Source organism: Elgaria multicarinata, chromosome 9 (assembly GCF_023053635.1).
Source record: "Elgaria multicarinata webbii isolate HBS135686 ecotype San Diego chromosome 9, rElgMul1.1.pri, whole genome shotgun sequence".
Classification (NCBI taxonomy): domain Eukaryota; kingdom Metazoa; phylum Chordata; class Lepidosauria; order Squamata; family Anguidae; genus Elgaria; species Elgaria multicarinata.
Window position 1 is genome coordinate 38,920,214 of NC_086179.1, and position 21,949 is coordinate 38,942,162.

Genomic DNA, 21,949 nt, shown 5'->3' on the forward strand with positions numbered 1-21,949 from the left:
GACATCGTGCGCTGCGTGTAGACAGAGGGGGAGATCTCACAATAACCATATCGTGAGATCATAACCACTCCATTGCGCTAGACTGGGTAGGTCTAGCCATGGCCTTAGACACTTCTATTGCCTAGCTGTGAACCGCCCAGGGAGCTTCGGCTATTGGGCGGTATAAACATGCAATAAATAAACAAACTACCATTTGGCTCCTCCTCTCTCAGAACTACCTCATGCAGTGGCCATGGGACCTGAATTTGCTCTGTCCTCTTTTCATTTTGGATTGTGTCTTATTAAATTGTAAGCATTTTTTTAAAAAATTGTCAACTGTCTAGTGAATTGGCAGGCAATATATGATTGTAAGAACGGATGGATTTGTAGGGCACTGACTCAGTAGAACAAGGAAATCTGATTGTTCAGAAGGAAGTTCAAGGTTATGATATTTGAACTGTGGAAAAAATGGAAAGCTGTGTGGTTCATTGAAGAGTGCTGTATACAGATAGTGGAAGCCCATAATCTCTTTCAGTGCCTTCACTATATGTTGTTTGTTCTTTACAATTTGTAGTTGCCCCCTGTCCTGCTACATGAAAATATACAGGACACAATCTTCTGCTATCTTTTGTAGAAGCAATAGAGGTTTTTCTACATGAGGCTATTACTCCAGTGTATCTACTTTTGGTTTTATTGCAGAATTGAGATCCAAGTGCTACATAAAGAGCATTTCCTTTCCTGCTTTTCCACTACATAACCTCTAGCTGGCACTGTGGTATATAGGAATAGCACCAAGACACAAGTGAAAAAAGACATTTTCTTTCAGTTTTACAAATAATACCCCATTTTTCCTGCTTTTAAAAAACTCGCCAAAAGTACTCTTTAAACAAATATGCAAAACTGGAGGGTCACAATGTCATCTAAGAACCTGAAAACAACTATGCGTAAGGAATTATTATTATTATTATTATTTATTTATTTATATAGCACCATCAATGTACATGGTGCTGTACAGAGTAAAACAGTAAATAGCAAGACCCTGCCGCATAGGCTTACATTCTAATAAAATCATAGTAAAGCAATAAGGAGGGGAAGAGAATGCAAACAGGCACTGGGTAGGGTAAACAGGCACAGCGTAGGGTAAAACTAACAGTATAGAGTCCAAACAACATCAGGTTTTAAAAGCTTTAGGAAAAAGAAAAGTTTTTAGCTGAGCTTTAAAAGCTGCGATTGAACTTGTGGATCTCAGATGTTCTGGAAGAGCGTTCCAGGCGTAAGGGGCAGCAGAAGAAAATGGACGAAGCCGAGCAAGGGAAGTAGAGACCCTTGGGCAGGTGAGAAACATGGCATCAGAGGAACGAAGAGCACGAGCGGGGCAATAGTGTGAGATGAGAGAGGAGAGATAGGAAGGAGCTAGACCATGAAAAGCTTTGAAGGTCAACAGAAGAAGTTTATATTGGATTCTGAAGTGAATTGGAAGCCAATGAAGACATTTCAGAAGTGGAGTAACATGATCAGAGCGGCGAGCCAAGAAGATGATCTTAGCGGCAGAGTGGTGGACCGAGACCAACGGACTGATGTGAGAAGAAGGAAGGCCAGTGAGAAGAAGGTTGCAGTAGTCCAACCGAGTAATAACCAGTGCATGAACAAGCGTCTTGGCAGAAGAGACAGACAGAAATGATCGAATCCTGGCAATATTATACAGGAAAAAACGACAGGATTTAGCTACTGCCTCAATATGAGGAATAAAGGAGAGCGAGGAATCAAATATAAAGCCAAGACTACGAGCTTCCTTGACCGGAGTAAGCGTAACATCATTGACAGTAAGAGAGAATGAGAGATGAGGGGAAGGTTTAGGAGGAAAAACAAGCAATTCAGTCTTTGCCATATTAAGTTGACAAGTGACATGATAAATGTCTTGTGTAGAAAAGCTCAGGGTTTCAGCCATATGTTAAACCTCAGGAAATTTATTGAAAGAAATTGAAGTTCTCCAATTCTACTGTAAATTATTTGCTATTTCTTATATGGCTTAAGCTATTGATACTCAAACATTTGAAGTGGTACCCACTTGTAATTTTATTTAACACTTTGGGATCCACTTGAAAACTTACTCAATCTTTTGATCCCTAATTTCTCTCTCTATAATCGATAATGCAAGAATCAATAATGAACGTTGAATATGCTTATATTATATTTTTCATTTTATATCTAAAGCAGCATGTATTTCAATAGAATTTAAGCATGACATAGAGAGAGAAAACAAGTGGACCTGTCTCCTAAATGACCTGTGTAGCTGTCAGCCCAGTGAAAGAAAAATACAGCTGGAAATGAATTCAAAAGCTGCACGTTATAAACCTGTCCCAGGAATACTTTGGGACTCACCTGCAGGTTGGGACCCACTTTATGAGAGCCACTGGATTAAACTCTCTCCTTTTATTTTTTCTTATTTATAACATATTTCATTTGGTATAATAAAATTTCTATGTGGTTTACACTAAAACTTTATCAATACTACAATATAATACTTCTACCGTCTCTTATAGCTGAAAGATGACTTCCTTGTTGGTTACTTGGATGCAGTCTTGCTCTTTGGACATGCCTTGAAAAATCTTTATTTCAAACAAGAATCAATTGGTCCTAATGACTTCATTGATCAATTCCGGGAGGTCACCTTTAAAGGTAATTACATATGAGCTGCTTTAAAACTATCATTAATGAAGTATACTATAGAGTACACCAGCCTTCCCAAACCTGACATCCTCCAAATGCGTTGGACTGAAACTACCATAATTCCCAGCCACACTGGTAATTCTGGGAGTTGCAGTTTAACACATCTGGAAGGAATCGGGCTGGGGAAGGCTTTGGTAGACTAACTGAGAGCAAAAATAGTGTCTAGAGCAGAGACGGCCACTTGTGGCTCTCCAATATTTTGGCCTACAATTCCCATCAGCCATAGCCAATGAGAGATGATGTTAATTGTAGGCCAAAATGTCTGGAAGGCCACAAGTTGCTCATTCCTGGTCTAGAAAGATTCTAGTTAACAGACCCTCAGAGATTATTTATTTTTTATTTATTTATTTATTTAGAATATTTATATACCGCTCCTCAATGAAAAAATTTCGGAGCGGTGTACAAGGTAAAATGAAAATAAAAACAGAATAAAACAGTTAAAACAAAATTTAAAAAGAAGCAAAAAACAACAACACAGAAATCCAAGGCTGCATGTTAAAGAAAGGCTTCTTGGAATAAAGATGTGGATTATGTGGACTAAATGTCATAATAAATGTTATTTCATCTTATTTTTCTAGGATTTTTGTTCCTGAATATGTAGATGAATTGAAAAATACTGTGTTAACAATATAGACTATGAAACAATATATTTTCATAGAGAACATATTATATTATTTAATCACTCTAAGAACAGGTAATGAAAAGTTTGTAACAAAAACAGCTTTAAAAACCCATATAAGGCGGGATACAAATCATAATCATAATAATAATAATAATAATAATAATAATAATAATAATAATAATAATAATAATAGATGCATAGGAGCAATAACATTCCAGCATAAACATACATATGAAACGAACAGATCCAGAAGACTAGGGCAAATGATTTTTTTTCAGCAGGTGCCAAAAAGAGAGCAAGGGCAATGCCACTTGAAACTCTCTGGGGAGAGAATTCCAGTAGTCAGGAGGGTGTGGGGAACTCAAGAAACGCCTACGATGGCAACAGATTTATGCAGGTGGATACGGTCATTTAGACACCCTGGTCCCAAGCCATTTAGGGTATTGGCTGTAATCTTATACCCACTTACCTGGGAGTAAGCATCATTGAACTCAATGGGACTTCCCAAAATAGGTTCACCACCTTGGATAGCTCCTTTAGAATTCTGGCTGGTTCTGACTGAAACCCAGAATGGATTCACAGCCCCACTGTCAGCAGCCTTCACTGAATGGGACTTGTTTCTGAGTAGACTAGCTTTCCTGTTTTCTAGACAAAGGGGAAATGATACAAATAGGGGAGAGGGAAAATAACTCTTCTGCAGGCAACCAATTAGAGAGGAGGCTAAAGAATGCTCAAGTTTTGACATTTTGGAAGGGGGAAAAAAGTCAATGTGGGCTTTTTTTCTTGGCTAATTGTTGTGGGGAGGGGTCAGTTTCCATATGGATTGCAGCGGCAAGGGAAGAGTAAAACTACACAAAACTACACAAAACTACATAAGGTGCAGTTTGACCCCCAGTCTTCATAAATACTCAAACAGAAGTTTGACCCCTCAGGAAAAACATTTAACTGTCACTTCAACTGTCACCCCACCATGAATATTCTACCTCTCAGCCCCTCCCCTTAGATAGAACCATATGCACATTAGCCCGCTGGTTGTTCAGATAGCTTTACCTCACTTTCAGGGAAGATGACCAGGTTGTTATCAGTGACACTTTCTCCCCCCCTTCTTCCAGGTATTCTTGGTCCTGTAACCCTAGATCAATTTGGGGATCTTGATGTCAATTTCACCATTATGTACACATCAACGGAAACACTTGAAGTAAGTACAATCAAAAAGACAAACCATACCTCTAGGTAGAGTTTCAAATAAACAATTTCTGCCTCAAAGGATTGTTGGGTGTGGGAGTCGTGACTGGCAAGCATCAAGGGCAGCTGTTGGATGGTGCCCCTGACATCACTGCAGAAGCCCTTCTCCAGCCTAATGACACCATTTTGTATCCACCCCCACCGCCATTCCAAAAAGCGTTTGTCCAATATTTACCAAAAAAAAATTTGTCTGTCTTCCATCCATTGCTGATACATGCAACTCTGAAATTCTGTGGGGCAAACTAGGCCCTACATAATTCATACAATTCATTATTAGTAATTGTATGAATAGTTTTTAAAAGGTAAGTAACAGCCATAGGACCCCCTGATCCATATTGGGACGTGTGTGGGGGACTTTGATCCACTGTTCCCGCCATGGTCCTAATGCAAACTGGAACCTCCCACTACTGCTGTTTGCATTGGGAATTTCCCTCCTGATGCAAAAAGCAGCCACAGAGATGATGGGGAATAAGTAAAGTGATAGCCAATGAAAGCAATATACTGCAGATGAAGGAAAACAATGTGAGAAATAAACACATGCATTAAAATGTTGTGGACTTAAACACATGAATTAAAACGTTGGAGACTCCCCTGGTGACTTAATAAAGGGACACATTTTAGGATAATAGAAACTGGAGTGTCTGTGATATCTTACTTGGGAAGGGTAGGAAAGCCAGACAGAAATGGCTGTTTTTGGACAATCATATCCTAGCTTTTTGCTTGGTCAGAGTCCCTTTGCTCCTTTCAGGTGGCTTCTAATTAAACTAGGCAACCTCTAATTCACCATAGTTTCCCATTTCATCTGAAACAGAAAGGTAGTATTATCATCTACAGAACAAGCCAGGATGAAAAAAAAAACATGGTTTGAAGTTGGTTGAATATTTGTGCTATGGCTGGTAATCATAGTTTCCTGGTTTGGGCAAAATGGCAAATAATGGTTAATTAGAGGCTTCCTAGTTTAATTTGGCCACATAATGAGAAGACAGGATACCCTGGAGAAGAGGCTGATGCTAGGGAAGGCAAAAGAAAGAGGGGCCGACCAAGGGCAAGATGGATGGATGATATTCTGGAGGTGACAGACTTGACCTTGGGGGAGCTAGGGGTGGCAACGGCCGACAGAAAGCTCTGGTGTGGGCTGGTCCATGAAGTCACGAAGAGTCGGAAACAACTGAACGAATAAATAACAACAACAAGTTTAATTGTTGCTCACACAAAAGAGGAGAGAATGGACTCCATGCTTGAGTAAAAGGCTCATGCATAGTTTGGCTTATTGAACTGGGATGTGATTGGCTGAACTGACTTAATATTTGATATGTAGGATGCAGGACTAAGAAATGAAATGCGTGGGGGAAATGGCTGGGATAATTAGTCTTAATTTTAATTAATTATAGTCCCTAGTTATCTGGGATAAAGATGTATCAGAGTGACACCTTCCTCCACTTTCTCACTCCAGTATAAGATCCTCCTACAGTACGACACAAGTCAGAATTTGACCATAAAGAAGTCAGAGAAGCCATTTTTCACCTGGAGTAACCACAAGCTGCCTAATGATACTCCTAGCCCTGGTGAGATAATCTATTTCTTGGGAAAGGAATGTGCATCAAATCAATGAGATGCAGGCATACAATTTTACCTCAGTAGCCATTTGGGCAATAGTAAATATTGGTAATTTAGTTTTATCTAAATCAAATCTCTCTCTCTCTCTCTCTCTCTCTCTCTCTCTCTCTCTCTCTCTCTCTCTCCCACACACACACACACACTTTCAGTGTTTAGCTCAACTTGGCTTCGTATACACAGGGCTATTTCTAGGGGGAGGCAAAATGAGCAGTCGCCTAGGGTGCCAAGAGATCCAGGGCGCCAAACAGTTGGCCCCTGGGCAGGCAGCAGCAATAGTGACTGTGCAAGGCTTTGGCATGCAGTAGAGGAAAATGCTGCATTGGACAGTCAAATCACAATATTTTCCCTAGTGTGAGAAGCAGCAAGTTGAATTCTGTGAGGTGCGCAGCCAATCAGAGCACTGGTATGCAATGGAAGTTGTTTGTGGAATGAGACTGTGTGTTTAAATATGTGCTTTTGTGTGGCGGCATGGATTCTCACTCCTCCATATAAACAAAAGGTGGAAATGTGAAGGTGGGAATCAGAGGTGGGTCTTGGGTCTGGACAGGTTGAAGACCACTGGTTTAAAGGATGCATATACTGTGTTCAAAACAAATGTTTAAAGCACCTTACATTACGGTACAGTGGCAGTCATCAAGGATGCAATGTTGTGATATTTTTAAAAAAATCAATATCCCAGAAAACTCATGTCACCCTTCCCTCAGAACCAATTTCATGGTGTTCAGGAATTAATAGTGGTAACATATGTAGTGTGTTGGGGGGGATAATGTACCTCTCCTAGGGCTCCAAATACCTTGAGAAAGCCCTGCTTTTATAATTCAATCTAAAGACAAAGATAATAGTAGTGGATTTCCATATGTGCAGGACATTTTCAGTGGTCACACTGTTTAAAAAGTCTGAAGGGTTAACTCTGAAGGATTAAAGTACTACAAAGTTTCTAAATAAATACGTCAATGCTGGTATTGAATTTTATTGATTTATACGATTCCTAGTGTCCCCATCCTCCACTTTGAAGAACTTTATGCAGGCTGCTTATCATCCTTGCACAGCGTAATGATTTACTCCGTTTCACCAATCCCTTCCTGATCCTCCCAGGCTGAGCAGGAGGCATAGAGTGCTTGCTGTATGGACAATTGTTGCTATGGGAACACTCTGTGGTTGCCTGTATGAAACAACGATGGTGGCATTTGAGAAGTATCCTTTGGCAGGTTAGAGTGGTTACATGACCCAATATTATCCCCTCCCACGAGGTTTAGAAACAGCTCTTTAGGTTTAAAAATAAATTTTAGATGCTCAGGATAATCAAAGATGTCCAGGAGGGAATCTACATGTAGTACTGAAGGCGCTTGTGTGCGCCTCCAGTGCGCCATCAAAACGATGGTGTAGACGGCGGAGGAAGAGACGGAGGAGGAGGAGGCTGGGGAACCGGCCGCGTCCTTGCCGCTGCTGCCGCCGCCGCCTCCCCGCCGGCCTCCTGCTGCCGGGGTAAGAGCCACCCAGGTCAGAGAGCTCGGCTTCCGCTTCCGCCGAGCTCTTCAACCCGGGTGGCTCTTACCCCGGCAGCAGGAGGCTGGCAGGGAGGCGGCAGCGGCGGCAGCGGCGGCAGCGGCGGCAGCGGCGGCAGCGGCGGCAGCGGCGGCAGCGGCGGCAGCGGCGGCAGCGGCAAGGACGCGGCCGGTTCCCCAGCCACCTCCTCCTCCGTCTCTTCCTCCGTGTCTTCTTTCGCCGTCTACACCATCGTTTTGACGGCGCACTGGAGGCGCACGCAAGCACCTTCAGTACTACATGTAGATTTCCCCCAGATAAGCCTGTTGCTCAGGGGAAATCAGTTTGTAAATAGCTTTGGGTTGTCTAGCTGTGTATATAGTTTGGCTTTTTAGAGGCTTGGAACTGGTATTGTAGTGCCAATTACTTCCTGTAGTACAGACACACACATCTTTTGGGTCCTGCCATGGTCTCTTGTTTAACCATTTGTAGAGTTTTGTAACACTTGAAACTTTACTCTGGAAAACTAGCTGAGAGGTACATGACCAATCTTGCTGCAGCGCAACACACAAATACATCGTGGTGTGAATATCTGGGACATCTGTAAGACAGTGCCAACTAACATGTGTTCAGTTCTCCATTTATTTATTTATTTACATTATTTATATACCACGCCATATCTAAACTAGATTCTGGAGCAGTGAACATAAGAAATAAAACAGTAAAATGATAAAAAGATTAAATCAGCATATTAAATTTATTTATTTTAAAACAATACCAATAAAAACTGTGATGGCATGCTTCCTGGAAAAGAGCTGTTTTCAGGAGGTGCCAGAAGCAGGTGTTGGCATCTGTTTGATTTTGAGGGGCCGGGAATTCCAAAGAAAAGGGGCCACCACAGTAAAGGCTCTTCTCCTTGTAGACCACATAAGTCCATGTGGAACCACCGGGAGCAGGCCCTCTAATGACCTCAGTGACCAGGCAGATTGGTAAGGGAGAAGGCGCTCTCTCAGGTATCCTGGTCCCAAGTTGTTTAGGGCTTTGTACACTAGTACCAAAACTAGCAAATAGGCAACCAGTGCGGTTCCTTTAGCAAAGGAGTGACATGCTGAAAAGGGGCAGCTCCTGACAACAGCCAAGCTGGGCATGATCCTCATGCCCAGATCAAGTTTGGAACTGTTTTTCTAAGAGTCTGGGAGGGGAATTACTTAGTATCATAAGAAAAGTGCTTTCTCTGACCCTGCCCAATCCCTCTTCTGAGGAGACTTTAAACTATGATTTGTGGGGGGGGGGGGGGCAGAGCCCCAAGCAGCTTAAAACAGGAATGCAGAACTTCTTTCAGCTTAACGGTCTAATTCCATTTCAGAGAGGTTTTCAGGGACTGCATTTCAGGGAGGGCGGGGCCAATGGCAAATGGGGGGATGGACCCAAAAATACGAAAGGTACCCGCATATTTTATCTTAAAGCTCTTACTGCTGGTAACTAAGCCTTAGCAGAGGCATTTCAGCCTTTTGGAATGGAGGAAAACTGCACAAAAGCCAGGGATCCACCTGACAATTGTTCATTTGGGAAGGAAAGAGGGTGGAGCCTTCTGGGCAACCCTGGAGGGCTGGATTTGGCCTTTGGGGCTAAGGTTCGACAGCCCTGGCTTATAGTATCCAGGGTCGGCGCTGCCATAGAGGCCAGTTAGGTGGCCGCCTAGAGCACCAAGGTAAGGGGGTGCCGAATGGCGCGCCCGGAAGCCGCCCTCCCACTCCCAGAGCTGCTCTGGCTGAGTGAGGGCAGCTTCCGGGCGCGCTGTTCCGAAGCCTTCCGCCCCCGTCCCCCAGCGTCCCTGGCTCAGCTTCAGCTGGGCGCCTGCCCAGCAGCCGAAGCCAACCCGGGACACTGGGGGGTGGGGGCGGGCGGACGGCTCCACATTCTGACTTCCAGCATGCACCAGACATCAGAACGTGGAGCCGTCTGACTACCCTCCCCCAGCTTCCCAGCTTGGCTTTGGCTGGGCCCTCCCAGCCAAAGCCAAGCCAGGACGGTGTGTGTGTGTGGGGGAACGGATGGCTCCACGTTCTGACTTCCAGCGTGCGCCAGACGTCAGAACGTGGAGCCGTCTGACTGCCCTCCCCCAGCTTCCCGGCTTGGCTTCAGCTGGGCCCTCCCAGCCAAAGCCAAGCCGGGACAGTGTGTGTGTGTGTGGGGGGGGGAACGGATGGCTTCACGTTCTGGTGTCTGGGCACGCCGGAAGTCAGAATGTGGAGCCGCCTGCCCACCCACCCCACCGCAGCATCCTGCCAAGCCGGGAGGACTTCAGGCGAGGGATAGGTAACGTGGCCTCATCCCCGCCTGTCTCTGCCTACCTGGGGGGGTACGGTGTGTGTGTGTGTGTGTGTGTGTGAAAGCAGCTTTCCTTGCCTAGTGTGCAAAAAAGCCTGGCACCGGCCCTGATAGTATCCTGGATCAAGGAACAAAAATAGGGTCTGAGAATACATGGTAGGAAGCACACCAGGGCCAGCCCAAGACATTTTGCTGACTGAGATGGAGCAGCCAATGGTGCATCCACCCACCCCGCATCCAAGTGCATAGTAGCATTGAACATGCACAGAATTGGCTTTAAAGAAGCATTTTATTTTAGGACAGTAGTTACAGCAAACATAATCCACAGACTACTATTCTGCCAGCATCTTCTTCCCATAGGGTTGGTGTTTTGGATCCGATAAACCTAAAGAACTGGACGGGCCAGAGATAAATATTTGTTATAAAGTACTGTTAGGGAAATTCCCCTAACCTGGTAGGGAAGGGACGACTTCACAACCGGTCCAGAAACAGAGATTCGTTATTTTCTGTGTACACAAGAGAAAAGCCTCATACCTCGTACAAACCAACGGCAGAGACTCTCTAACCATTAGCCACATCAGCATACATTTATACTTCATCCAAGTTGCTCTAATGAAGTCATACTTTTCCCTCCTCCCTCCTTTAACTGATCACAAGTCCCATACATGTTCTATAAACAGAAACCCATTCTTACATAAACAATACCATGTTTATGTAACAGTACAAAAAGTTGCATTATGTTCTTTGATAAGCACCACAAGGAGAGATAGGACTTCCAGAATATACTCTGACCCTTTAAAAATCCCCGGTCAGAGGGCTTTCAATAGTTTGGATGCCTTTATGTCTGGAGAAATATGGAAACTTGCTTCTGGCCTCAAGGCCTTCTTAATCTGATATGTTCTGCTATCAACTGTGGGGCAAAGGGTTTAGGACAACCTTGGAGCCTCAAGTGAAGACTGGAACTTTATTATTTTCCATGAGGAGGCACGAAGGTGAGGGCCAGGGCCAGAAGTGCGCATGCGTTTGTACTTTTATTCACATTGGAGTAAGGGGCTTCAGGTGGGCTTTTCAGATTTCTTTATCAGTACAATATATCCTATGAGTGTATGCATGCTTTGACCCCTACCACTTTTGCTGCATGGGCCCATGAGGAACTGCTTATCCATGCTGTGGGGGCTCGGGAGGAATGGGTTGGGTGGCTGCCCCTCCCCAGTATCTATCTACTGTCTGAGCCGGCTCTCTGATGATGGGGGCCAACTCTGAGGCACACATCCATTGACCCAAATCCTACCCTCAAACTCTCCCATATACATTTATCCCCCACTCTTTACTATACTGCATGAGCTGCTTCCTACTCACCAACCCCTTAATGGTAGCAATCAGTGCTATTGGACAATTGAACTGTAGCACTAGACTACTAATGTTCAGGACTCAGTACGGAGCAAGCTATTTATTGATTTATTGCAGTTTTATACCACCCAATAGCCGAAGCTACTTATCTAGTGCCAGAGCAAGGTGTGGGGAGGGGTATGTTTATACCCAATAGCTAGAATGCAAAGTTTCAAACTTCCAGCATAGTTCCAGTATGATCATTTATTTCCTCCTCCCTTTTAAATGAAACTTCTTGTTCAGAGTTCCAAAATAAATAAATAAATAAACAAATATGATTCCTTAATTTACCTAGACAATTTCTCTCTCTACATCCAAATCAAACTGCATAATGAAATACCTTGGCTCTCTAGGTGGTTGCTCTATTTCTGGTTGCAAAAGTTATTGCATTCCCCCCCCAATGCCACCCCCAAGACTAGATGTTCAATTGAAATGAACTGTGAGATGCAAGACAAAAGAACATCAACAACAATAACCTGTGTGTACTGTAAATATTAAGAGTGTTTCTATTTCTCAGTACCTTGTATGATTCAGAAGTTATTAAGTGTCCTTTCACTCACTGGATCTGAAATTCAGAAATGTAATCTCATTATAATGATGTGTACCACAATAACCATTTGGTGCCCGGTCGTTGAGGATTGCAGGGAAGGAAAATGAGTTGGGGAGAGAAAAGGTGTGAATGGTCTCTTTCATGGTAGGATGATTGCAACCACTAGAGGGCAGCAGAATCTCAGGAATATAAATCTATTCTTACACTTCTGAATTCCAGACATAATCTTGTAATTTTGTTTAATGTGTGCTTGGAGCTATTTAGCCTTCTGTCACTCAGCCCAATGTACAGGGCAGTGAACGTCTTGTAAGTTGCCAAATACATTTGCTTGCTAACTGATTTATTTATTGGTGACCCAATGTCCTGCCTCCCTAGTAGGATTAGCCAGCTTGGGTGTTCTGGCAAGGATTACCTTGTTGTCAGAGAATTTAGAAGAAAATAATATTGGTTCTTGCATGAGCAGGTATATGGAGAGCATGGGCATATGCCAAACAAAACAAAGGTCAAGTGTTTTTAAAGCAGTTGGTGCAAGAATTATCGAAAGAGCTTAGTCAAGACATTAGGGCTAGATTGTAAAAAGAGATCAGTTCCTATTCCCAAAGTGCTTTCAGACAAGGCTTTAATTGTGCAATCACATTGCCTCATTCACAGAATTTTACAGGGGGTTCAGATGCTCACTACTGCCCACTCACAGTTTTTCATGCATCCTTTAGACAACGGCATCTGCCTCCTGCATGCCACCCGCTCCTTCTTGCCTTTTTCCCCCTTTTAATCCAACTTTTTTTAGGAAATGGAATGTGCCGCCATTTCCTGCTGTGTGCAGAAAAAGCGGCACGATAATTACTGCTCCTGAATGGGCCATAGCGTCTTTGTTTACTTCCTCTTTCTTCTCTGAGGACAAAGAGGAAGTATTGCGGGACAGGAGTAGGGGTGGAGAAGTGACAATAGGGAACTGCTATTCCCCCCTCCCATCTGATGACACTCCCAGACATCTTCCATGTTTTCCCACTGCTTCTTATGTCTTTTTTCTTACCAGAAAAAAATCTCTTAAGGGGAAAAAGGTGGAATAACTGCACAAAGCCTTTTGATTGTTAGCGATAGGAGCGCTCCATCTGGAAGCATCCACAGCGTTCAGAAAAATGTAATTTCCAAGCTACTCTAAGGCCATTTAATCAGGAATTTGTATATGAATGTGCATCCTTCTAATCTATTTTCTTCATCAAAAAGCTTCAGACAGGTCAAATGCCTTTGGCTGATGCTTCCCAGGCTTGTGGACAGGGTGTGTGGTCCCTGCAACCCTGATAGCAAGATGTAGGCTGGCATTAACTTCTTTGAGGGTTTATTGCATTCTCCACTAAATAATGACTTTGAAACACCTATTGCTTAGTGGCTATCACTTTATGTACTAGACTGTTCTGTTGCAATTCACCGCTTTTTTTTTAAATGCAGGGCTGTAACTTATGGTAGAGCACATGCATGGCCTGAAGAAGGCCTCAGGTCCAGTGTCTAGCATCTCCAGGTAGAAAAGGAAAAACTCCTGCCTGAAATTGTGGACTGAGAGCCGCTGGCAATCCATGTCGACAGTACTGGGCTTGATTGAGCAACGGTCTGACTTGGTATAAGCCAGCTTCCTATGTTCATAAATATTCTCCTTAAAGTTGTCTGATTGCCCATTTCTCACTTTTGCAGGCCCACACATTCTGACTATAGCTGTTTTCTCACTTACTGCGACAATAGTGCTGGTTCTGGTCATCGCTCTGCTGGTTTTGAGGTACAATCCTCTTTCCCTCTTTCTTTGTTTTTTTCTTGGCAAAGTTCCACAAATCCTTTCTGAAATTTGCACTTTCAAAGCCTTCCCTCTGCAAAAGCTACTCAGCACAAATGATCCCAATTAGATGCACTCCAGCACACTCTTTGCTCTGCCAAATGATCAAGTTTCCTGTAGTAGATTTGCTGCCCAATCCTAGCCAGGTTTGGTGCATTCCATCTACCTGTGAGTAAGAGCTGCTTTTCACTTTTTCCTTTCCCCCTTCCCTTACACTCTGGCAGATATGCTTCAGTCATGGATTCTCGGCACCCCATCTATGAGGCATTCCACTTGACACTGGGAGTTTTCAAGTTGGTTGCACTGGAACCTTGATTAGGATTTCCCGCCAGAGTGTGAGGGAAGGAGGGAAGGAACCATGATTAAGATTTGTTTGAGGTCAATGCAGATTTTAAAGTTACACTAAAAGGACTGTTTTCAGGTTGAGTCAAACTGACCCATAAAAGGAGGACTATCTTTCTATTCACTTGTTTCGCTATAGCTAACTTCTGAAGTTCTTAAGTATATGTCCATGGCTAGTTCCAATTCCAGTGCTCCAAGAATTGCTACAGTTATATAAGTTTATTTATTTATTTATTTATTTATTTATTTATTTATTAAATTTATATACCTCCCCATAGCTGAAGCTCTCTGGGCGGTTTACAAAAGTTAAAAACGATGAACGTTAAAAACAGATATACAAAATTTTAAACCACCAAAAGTATAAAAAAACAACAATATCCATTTAAAACAACTATTCTTGGGTCAGTTAAAAACTCAGCATATGCTGTTAAATGCCTGGGAGAAGAGAAAAGTCTTGACCTTTTTTTAATGTACAGCAAGTACAGAAGAGCTTATGCACTCCGGCAGAAGAGATGGTCCCACATTCCACCTGAGAAGATACTACCTTTGGAGACAAATGAGACAAATCATGTCAGTCTGAAGGTAGGAGACAGCAGCCATTGTCTTTCACAATACACACGGTGCTAAGTGTCTTCCGCACACTAGTGTGGGCAGTAATGATTGCACCATAGATTATATCTGTAAAACCTCTTTGTTCTTTCCTAATCTCTTTTGATCTGCACTAAAGCAAATTATCAAGTCTTTTCATGACTGTGGTGAAGCAAGCAGTGGATTATGTTTCATTCTTTCCCACTAGGCTATTGTGCCATTAGTTCTTGTGATAATATTACTAATCAAACCCGATTTCTTGGAATTGTGTGGGTGAAAAGCAGGCTGTGACAGATATGTATTTGTCTAGGGATATTATGATATAGGATGTTTGTATTTAGTGATCATGGACCAGCAGGTAACATATCTTATGCTATGTTCTAGGTATAAAGTGTCACGTAGGGATTTATAAGTTTACAGTATTTCCTAGTATTAACACACAGAATATTGGGATAGATAAAGGACTCTGAGATCAGGTGTGTCTTTTTATCTTCAAAACCTCAAGCAGTTTCTACATTTCATGATATTAAGCGTATTGACACCCAAAGATACAAAGTGGCTGCAAACAAAACACAGTGTGGTGCAGTGGCTAGAGTGATGGACTAGGAGTCAGGAGACCTGGGTTCTAGTCCCCACATGGGAATGGAAGCTCACTGGGTGACTTTGGGCCAGTCACAGACTCTCAGCCAACCTACCTCAGAAGGTTGTTGTTGCTAGTATAAAAATGGAGAGGAGGAGGATTATGTACACTGCTTCGGGTTCCTTGGAAGAAAAAAGGTGGCATAGAAGTACAATAAATAAATAAATAAATAAATAAATAAATAAATAAATAAATAAATAAATGAAATTTAAAACATTCTAAGAATTATTAAGGAGTGTTGCCTTTAAAGAATAAAGCAGCTTACCTTATAACATTTCTGAGCCAGCAGCAAATGGAAAAGAAAAAGCAACGAGGACTTGTGGGGGGGGGGGAACTTCTAAAAATGAAACTACATGAGTTCTAAAGAGCCAGGAATTGTTGAACCCATCAGCCAGTACTTCCAAAATAATATTTAATAGATGTTTGTGACCTTACATGACTACATTCAACACAGCAATCATGATAGCAATTGATGTAGTGTTGGGGCAGTTACTGGCTTTCCACAAATATTAAATGCTGCTTGGAAAAGCAATAAATATTCTTTCTCACAAGACAAGGACTGCCTAAAGAGAAAATTATGAATAGTGAATATGAATAAAATGGAAACTAGTGTTCATTTATTGTTTAAAATCACAAAGGACCACAATAGTATTCATATTCGGAGAGAGATATTTGAGTCTGATGCCCTAACCAGTTGTAGAATGCAGAGGTGTTATGTTTTGTTTTCTGGCATATACCAGGGGTGGAGTATATTACTGAAGCCAGCTAAATGAGCCTTCTTTGTTTCTCAGATTGATGAAGACAAAAGGCGTGACACTACCCAGAGGCTGCGTCAAGGCAAATATGACAAGAAGGTATATTTACTCCACCCTCTGTGCTCTTTTCCTCCTCTCTAGAAATGAACTTATGCAAAAGAAATCTCAGGTTGCCACCTCATACCTATTCCCAGTTACTTGCAAACCTAACTAGATTAAGAACGGAGAGGGAATCTTGTTTTCCTTTGATGCATCTTCCTTTGGCAACTTGTCAGTATTGAGTAATGGACACAGTAAACCATTGATGTACGCTAGAGACCAACAGATACAGGGTGTTTCTACATGAGCGATTTATTGCACGCCCGTGATTGGTCACTCACAGAAGTTTGCAGGTCATTTGCATGACATCATCAACCTCAAGAACATCTCCTGCACATTTCCTCCTTTATCCAACTTTCAAAAATATCGGAGAGAAATGTTAATGCAGCGTGTAATGCCGGTGTAATGCCATAAAGTTGCTGAAGAAGGACTTTCCTTTTACGGGTCTGCCATGTAAACGCTTGAGCACATCTCTTGATTGCAGGCTAATCAGAGGGAAAAGAGAGTAAAATGCTTCCCTGCAATGAAGTGAGACAGATTTGATCCCCCGCCCCACCAAGCTCATAATCAATGTCCTCTGTTGATTCAGAGCACTCCATTAAGTCCAAAAGGGCTTATTCTCAAGCAAATGTGCCGAGAGTTGCAGGCTTACAGCATGATCTTATGTCTACTCAGAAGTAAGTCCTGACTTTGTTGGAGGCTGCAAGGACACAGTACAGCACAAGTTAAGTGACGAAAACAAGACTTCCCCACTCCTTTGCACACATGCCAGGAAGGCACTCCCTTGACTCAAACCACATGTCTGCCGTACAAAGAAGCCCATCCTAATCCCACAAAGAAACTGAAAGCAAAAGGCCCTGGTAAGGATGCGGGGCTTTTGCTTAATGTAGAGACACCAACAGTGCGGAGTGTCAACAGTCTGACTGGATGTGGGATGAAGATTGAGTGTAGCCAATTAACTATGCGTTTGACTCCCATAAATTAAGTTGTTCTGTTGTCACCTGCTCATATATGTAGAGGATTTTCATTGCACTCCCCCTGCCCCCCTTCTATAGCTAATATAACAACATATATAAAATATTACAGTGATCATTTCCTCATTATTGATTGGGCTAATTATCAATGAATGAAAACGTATGTTTGTCTATTACCCAAACCTCTCAGGATGTTGTATATGAATTGCTGAGATTCTGTTATCATTTCCTTTCAACTGTTTTCATTTTCTAGGTGATTATCTTGAAGGACTTCAAACACAATGATGGGAATTTTACAGAGCGACAGAAAATAGACTTAAACAAGGTAACATTAGACCGCTTACAGTCACCTAAAAACAGACAGAAAAACCAATAACTAATGCACAGAGTATAAGATCCTCTTTCCTTCAACTTTTTCTTTCTTTAATCATCAGATGACAGATTTTAATCCCATGAGCCTTCTACAATATGCCAGAACTCACTCTAGAGGCAATAATGTGGCACATCAGCTCAGTTTTCAGGAAATATCCTATGTAACCTTGCAATCATTGCTATATACTTCCTCACACTCATTTTACTGTATAGTGTGTCTCCTCTGAATGAATGCTTGGAGGCAGTAATGGGCTGGATGAGGAAAAGCAAACTAAAACAAGACGGAGGTGCTTATTGTCAAAGCCTCCAAACTGGGTTTGGAGGTGTGTCAACCAGTTCTGGATGGGGTTACACTCCCCTTGAAAGACTGTGTTCATAGCTTGGGGGTGCTCCTGGATCCATCTATCCAAATACAGTTCAGATAGATGCAACGGCCAGGAGTGCCTACTATCAGCTTCGGCTGATATGCCAGCTATGCCCCTTCCTAGAGTTGAAAGACCTAAAGATGGTAGTGCACGTGCTGGCAATGTCGAGGCTCGACTTCTCCAATAACCTTTGTGCCTAGTCCAGGAACTTCAACTAATTCAAAATATGGCAGCCAGGTTGGTCACCGGTACACCTAGGGGCGACAATATTACACCAGCTTTAAAATCACTACACTGGCTGCCAATTAGTTTCTGGGTGGAGTATAAAGTGTTGGTTATTACCTTTAACACCCTCCATGGTTTGGGTCCAGGTTACCCTTTTAATAATGTATTAGTTTTATATGTTTTTAATCAACTATATGTATTTTGTGGTGTTTTCTATTTGTGTTGTACCTTGCCCCAATCCAGAGGGAGAGGTGGATAAGAAATGTATTATTATTATTATTATTATTATTATTATTATTATTATTATTATTATTATCTTTTGAATGGAAAGCACTGGCTGTCATTGGCTCAGCAATGTTCTCCTGCCCAGCACAAGACATAGTATCTCCAGGCCTGAGGGAAGGACTGAGAGTCCCTGCACTTCTCATCCCAGTAATTATTACAAGTCTTTGTTATTCAGCTTCTAAAGGATGCATCGTTTTTGCTCTAGCTCCTTCAGATTGATTATTATAACCTGACTAAGTTCTACGGAACAGTCAAGATGGACACAATGATCTATGGAGTGATTGAGTACTGCGAAAGAGGCTCACTGCGGGTAACTAGCTTTGTAATTCACTGATCAATTTGTACAAAGTCATGTAATAACCCATTCGTTTTTTCTTATTTCAAGGTGATATTCAGAAGCAGGTTATGTGACCTTTACTGGGGTCAGTAGCAGAAATCAAAAGGATTCACTCCCCTTTCATGAACAGTGTTCATGAAAGCTGATGCTGTTAAAAAAATATGTTCATCTTTAAGGTGACACAGGAGTCTTTGTTGTTTTCATTGCAATAAAAGTGGGAGCTGTAAGAAAAGAAATGCACAAACATGTTTTCCCAGCAACAAGATGGTATGGCCAAGAGCTGGGGAAAATGACTTTCTGGTAAAGAGCAACGCTTCCATAAAGGAGGACATCTAGATACCTGGCAATATCTGAGAAACACTTGCACTCAGCATTTGAAAACTTGCTTGTCTGGATAAGCACTAATTGCCCTGTGCCTGTTGCCAGAGTGTAATCTTTGTTTCTTTTATCTCTGGACCTGTCCAGTGAATTTGCTGTTAGAATGAGATGCTTTAGACAATACTGCCCTCAGTTTGTAACCCTCCTGTGTTTCGTCTGCTACTTTTTCCTGTCTTTTTTTTTCTTACCTGAAAAAATCCAGTAAGGAGGAAAAGACAGAATAGCAGCACAAGCCCTTTTGATTGGTAATACTAGGAGCCCTTCATTTGGAAGCTTCCCAAGTCTGTGAAAGCAAGGCTAGACAAGATGTCATTCATGCAATTAGCAATTGTGTTAATCACTTTTTAAAAGTAAATGGCAAGTCGGGTGGAGTGGACAATATGGATGGGAACTTAGTGTAGGAGCTAGATGAACTTTAACCCTTTGCCCCCATTGTGGTGGCAATCTAGACCAGGCTCCCCATAACTGCTATTTGTATTGGGGGGGAAAGCTCCCATTCACTCCCCCCACTCACTTGGCCTAATATGGAGCCTGATCAAGAGTTCTGAAGAACTGAAACATTTGTTCATTATTTTAGGACATTTTGTTTGATTCTAATAAAGGTATTGCCCCAAATATGGATTTTGGATTTTTACCTATCAACCAACACAAAGTCCTTTGTTTTGTGATAACTTTAGCACAGATTCTTACTACAGTTTATTTGTCTTCTTTCCATCTTAGGATGTCTTAAATGATAAAATCTCCTACCCTGATGGCACCTTTATGGACTGGGAATTTAAAATTTCTGTCATGTATGATATTGCTAAGGTAAGTAGATGAATGGCAGTGATGAACTAATGGAGAATTAGCTTGCATTTGCACTGTAAATTCCACTAATTGAATAGGTCAGTGGTTCCCCATTAGCTATGTACTGCAGACCCCTTGTTTTTCAAATGCCAAGCCATGGACCCCTACTTTTGAAAAAAAAATGTTATCTCTATGGTAGTTACCTGTGCGAAGCAATTTTTTTGAGAAAATAAGGAGTAGCCCCTAATAAGCAAAGGATCTTAGGTATACTAAAAACAGACCATAAAATTTGTGATATTACCATGGAAAAATGACAATAATTTAGTTAGGAATATATTTATTTATTTATTTATTTATTACATTTTTATACCGCTCAATAGCTGAAGCTCTCTGGGCGGTTCACAAAAATTAAAACCATAATAAAACAACCAACAGGTTAAAACCACAAATACAAAAAAATACAGCATAAAAAGCACAACCAGGATAAAACCACGCAGCAAAATTGATATAAGATTAAAATACAAAGTTAGAACAGTAAAATTTAAATTTAAGTTAAAATTAAGTGTTAAAATACTGAGAGAATATAAAGGCGAATTTAATTTTACTAATGTCTAGTTTACAATTGATTACAATTATTTCTGGGCGCAAAGATTACTGCAGACGCTGACTGCAGCCAGGAAATCAGAAGATGTTTACTTCTTGGGAGGAGAGCAATGACAAATCTTGATAAAATAGTTAAGAGCAGAGACACCACACTGACAACAAAGGTCCGCATAGTTAAAGCAATGGTATTCCCTGTAGTAACCTATGGCTGCGAGAGCTGGACTATAAGGAAAGCTGAGCGAAGGAAGATAGATGCTTTTGAACTGTGGTGTTGGAGGAAAATTCTGAGAGTGCCTTGGACTGCAAGAAGATCAAACCAGTCCATACTCCAGGAAATAAAGCCAGACTGCTCACTTGAGGGAATGGTATTAAAGGCAAAACTGAAGTACTTTGGCCACATAATGAGAAGACAGGATACCCTGGAGAAGAGGCTGATGCTAGGGAAAGTGGAAGACAAAAGGAAGAGGGGCCGACCAAGGGCAAGATGGATGGATGATATTCTGGAGGTGACAGACTTGACCTTGGGGGAGCTAGGAGTGGCGACAGCCGACAGAAAGCTCTGGTGTGGGTTGGTCCATGAAGTCACGAAGAGTCAGAAACGACTGAACGAATAAACAACAAGTTTACAATTGAACAAATTATGACCTGTCCTAGCAGCTACTAAACCTAAATGTGATGGGAGAAATCATGCCTCTTTTTGTCCCAAACAATCCCTTCCACATCCAGCCCAGTATTTCCTATTTTTAAACTCAATTCTGGATCAACATCGAGCCAATTTCTATGCTTGTTCTTCATATAACAAAATATCGAAAATGTTTGTTCACAAAGATATGTGGAACAAAAGGGAACTAGTTGTTTCAATGCTTTTTCACCTAACGTCTTATAATCAGGAAAAACCTTCACCCAGATTTGGTCCAGTCTATATTCTTTGAAAAATGATTTCAATGAACCATCACAAGTCACGTCAACAAGTGCATCTTGCTCTTCCACAGATAGAGTTGTTAGTTGTACATCACCACATTCAAAAGGATTCCTTATCCATGAGTTTTCTGGATTAGGTGCAGGGAAGATAATAATAATAATAACAACAACAACAACAATAACAACAAATTATTTGTTACCCGCCTCTACCTCTGGATCGAGGCGGGGTACAACACAAATAAAAACACCATAAAATAATAAAACTAATTCAAATATTTAAAACCAGTGCATCATTAAAAGTAAACTCTGAAGCTAGTCACTAAATCACGCAGGTGCTCAGTGATGTTATATTTTACTTCTGGTAGGAATTCATCGTCAGTGGACTCCAGAAATGAATGGTGAATATGTGAATGGTGCCATGGACCCCTTGGGTAGGTTACGCGGACCCCCTGGGGTCCACAGACCACCAATTGGGAACCTCTGGAATAGGTGCTTCCAAATGAGGC

General features: G+C 41.9%; 1 protein-coding gene across 1 annotated transcript in view; it reads left to right on the forward strand.

Annotated features, from left to right (window-relative positions):
• Positions 1–21,949, forward strand: part of GUCY2C (guanylate cyclase 2C) — a 72,949-nt gene that overhangs the window by 19,200 nt on the left and 31,800 nt on the right. The window contains exons 8-16 of the mRNA XM_063134658.1: positions 2,523–2,658; positions 4,444–4,529; positions 6,030–6,141; positions 13,638–13,719; positions 14,592–14,697; positions 16,135–16,197; positions 17,425–17,496; positions 18,624–18,728; positions 19,854–19,940. Coding sequence (XP_062990728.1) covers positions 2,523–2,658; positions 4,444–4,529; positions 6,030–6,141; positions 13,638–13,719; positions 14,592–14,697; positions 16,135–16,197; positions 17,425–17,496; positions 18,624–18,728; positions 19,854–19,940 — 849 coding nt within the window. The remainder of the gene's footprint in view (positions 1–2,522; positions 2,659–4,443; positions 4,530–6,029; positions 6,142–13,637; positions 13,720–14,591; positions 14,698–16,134; positions 16,198–17,424; positions 17,497–18,623; positions 18,729–19,853; positions 19,941–21,949) is intronic.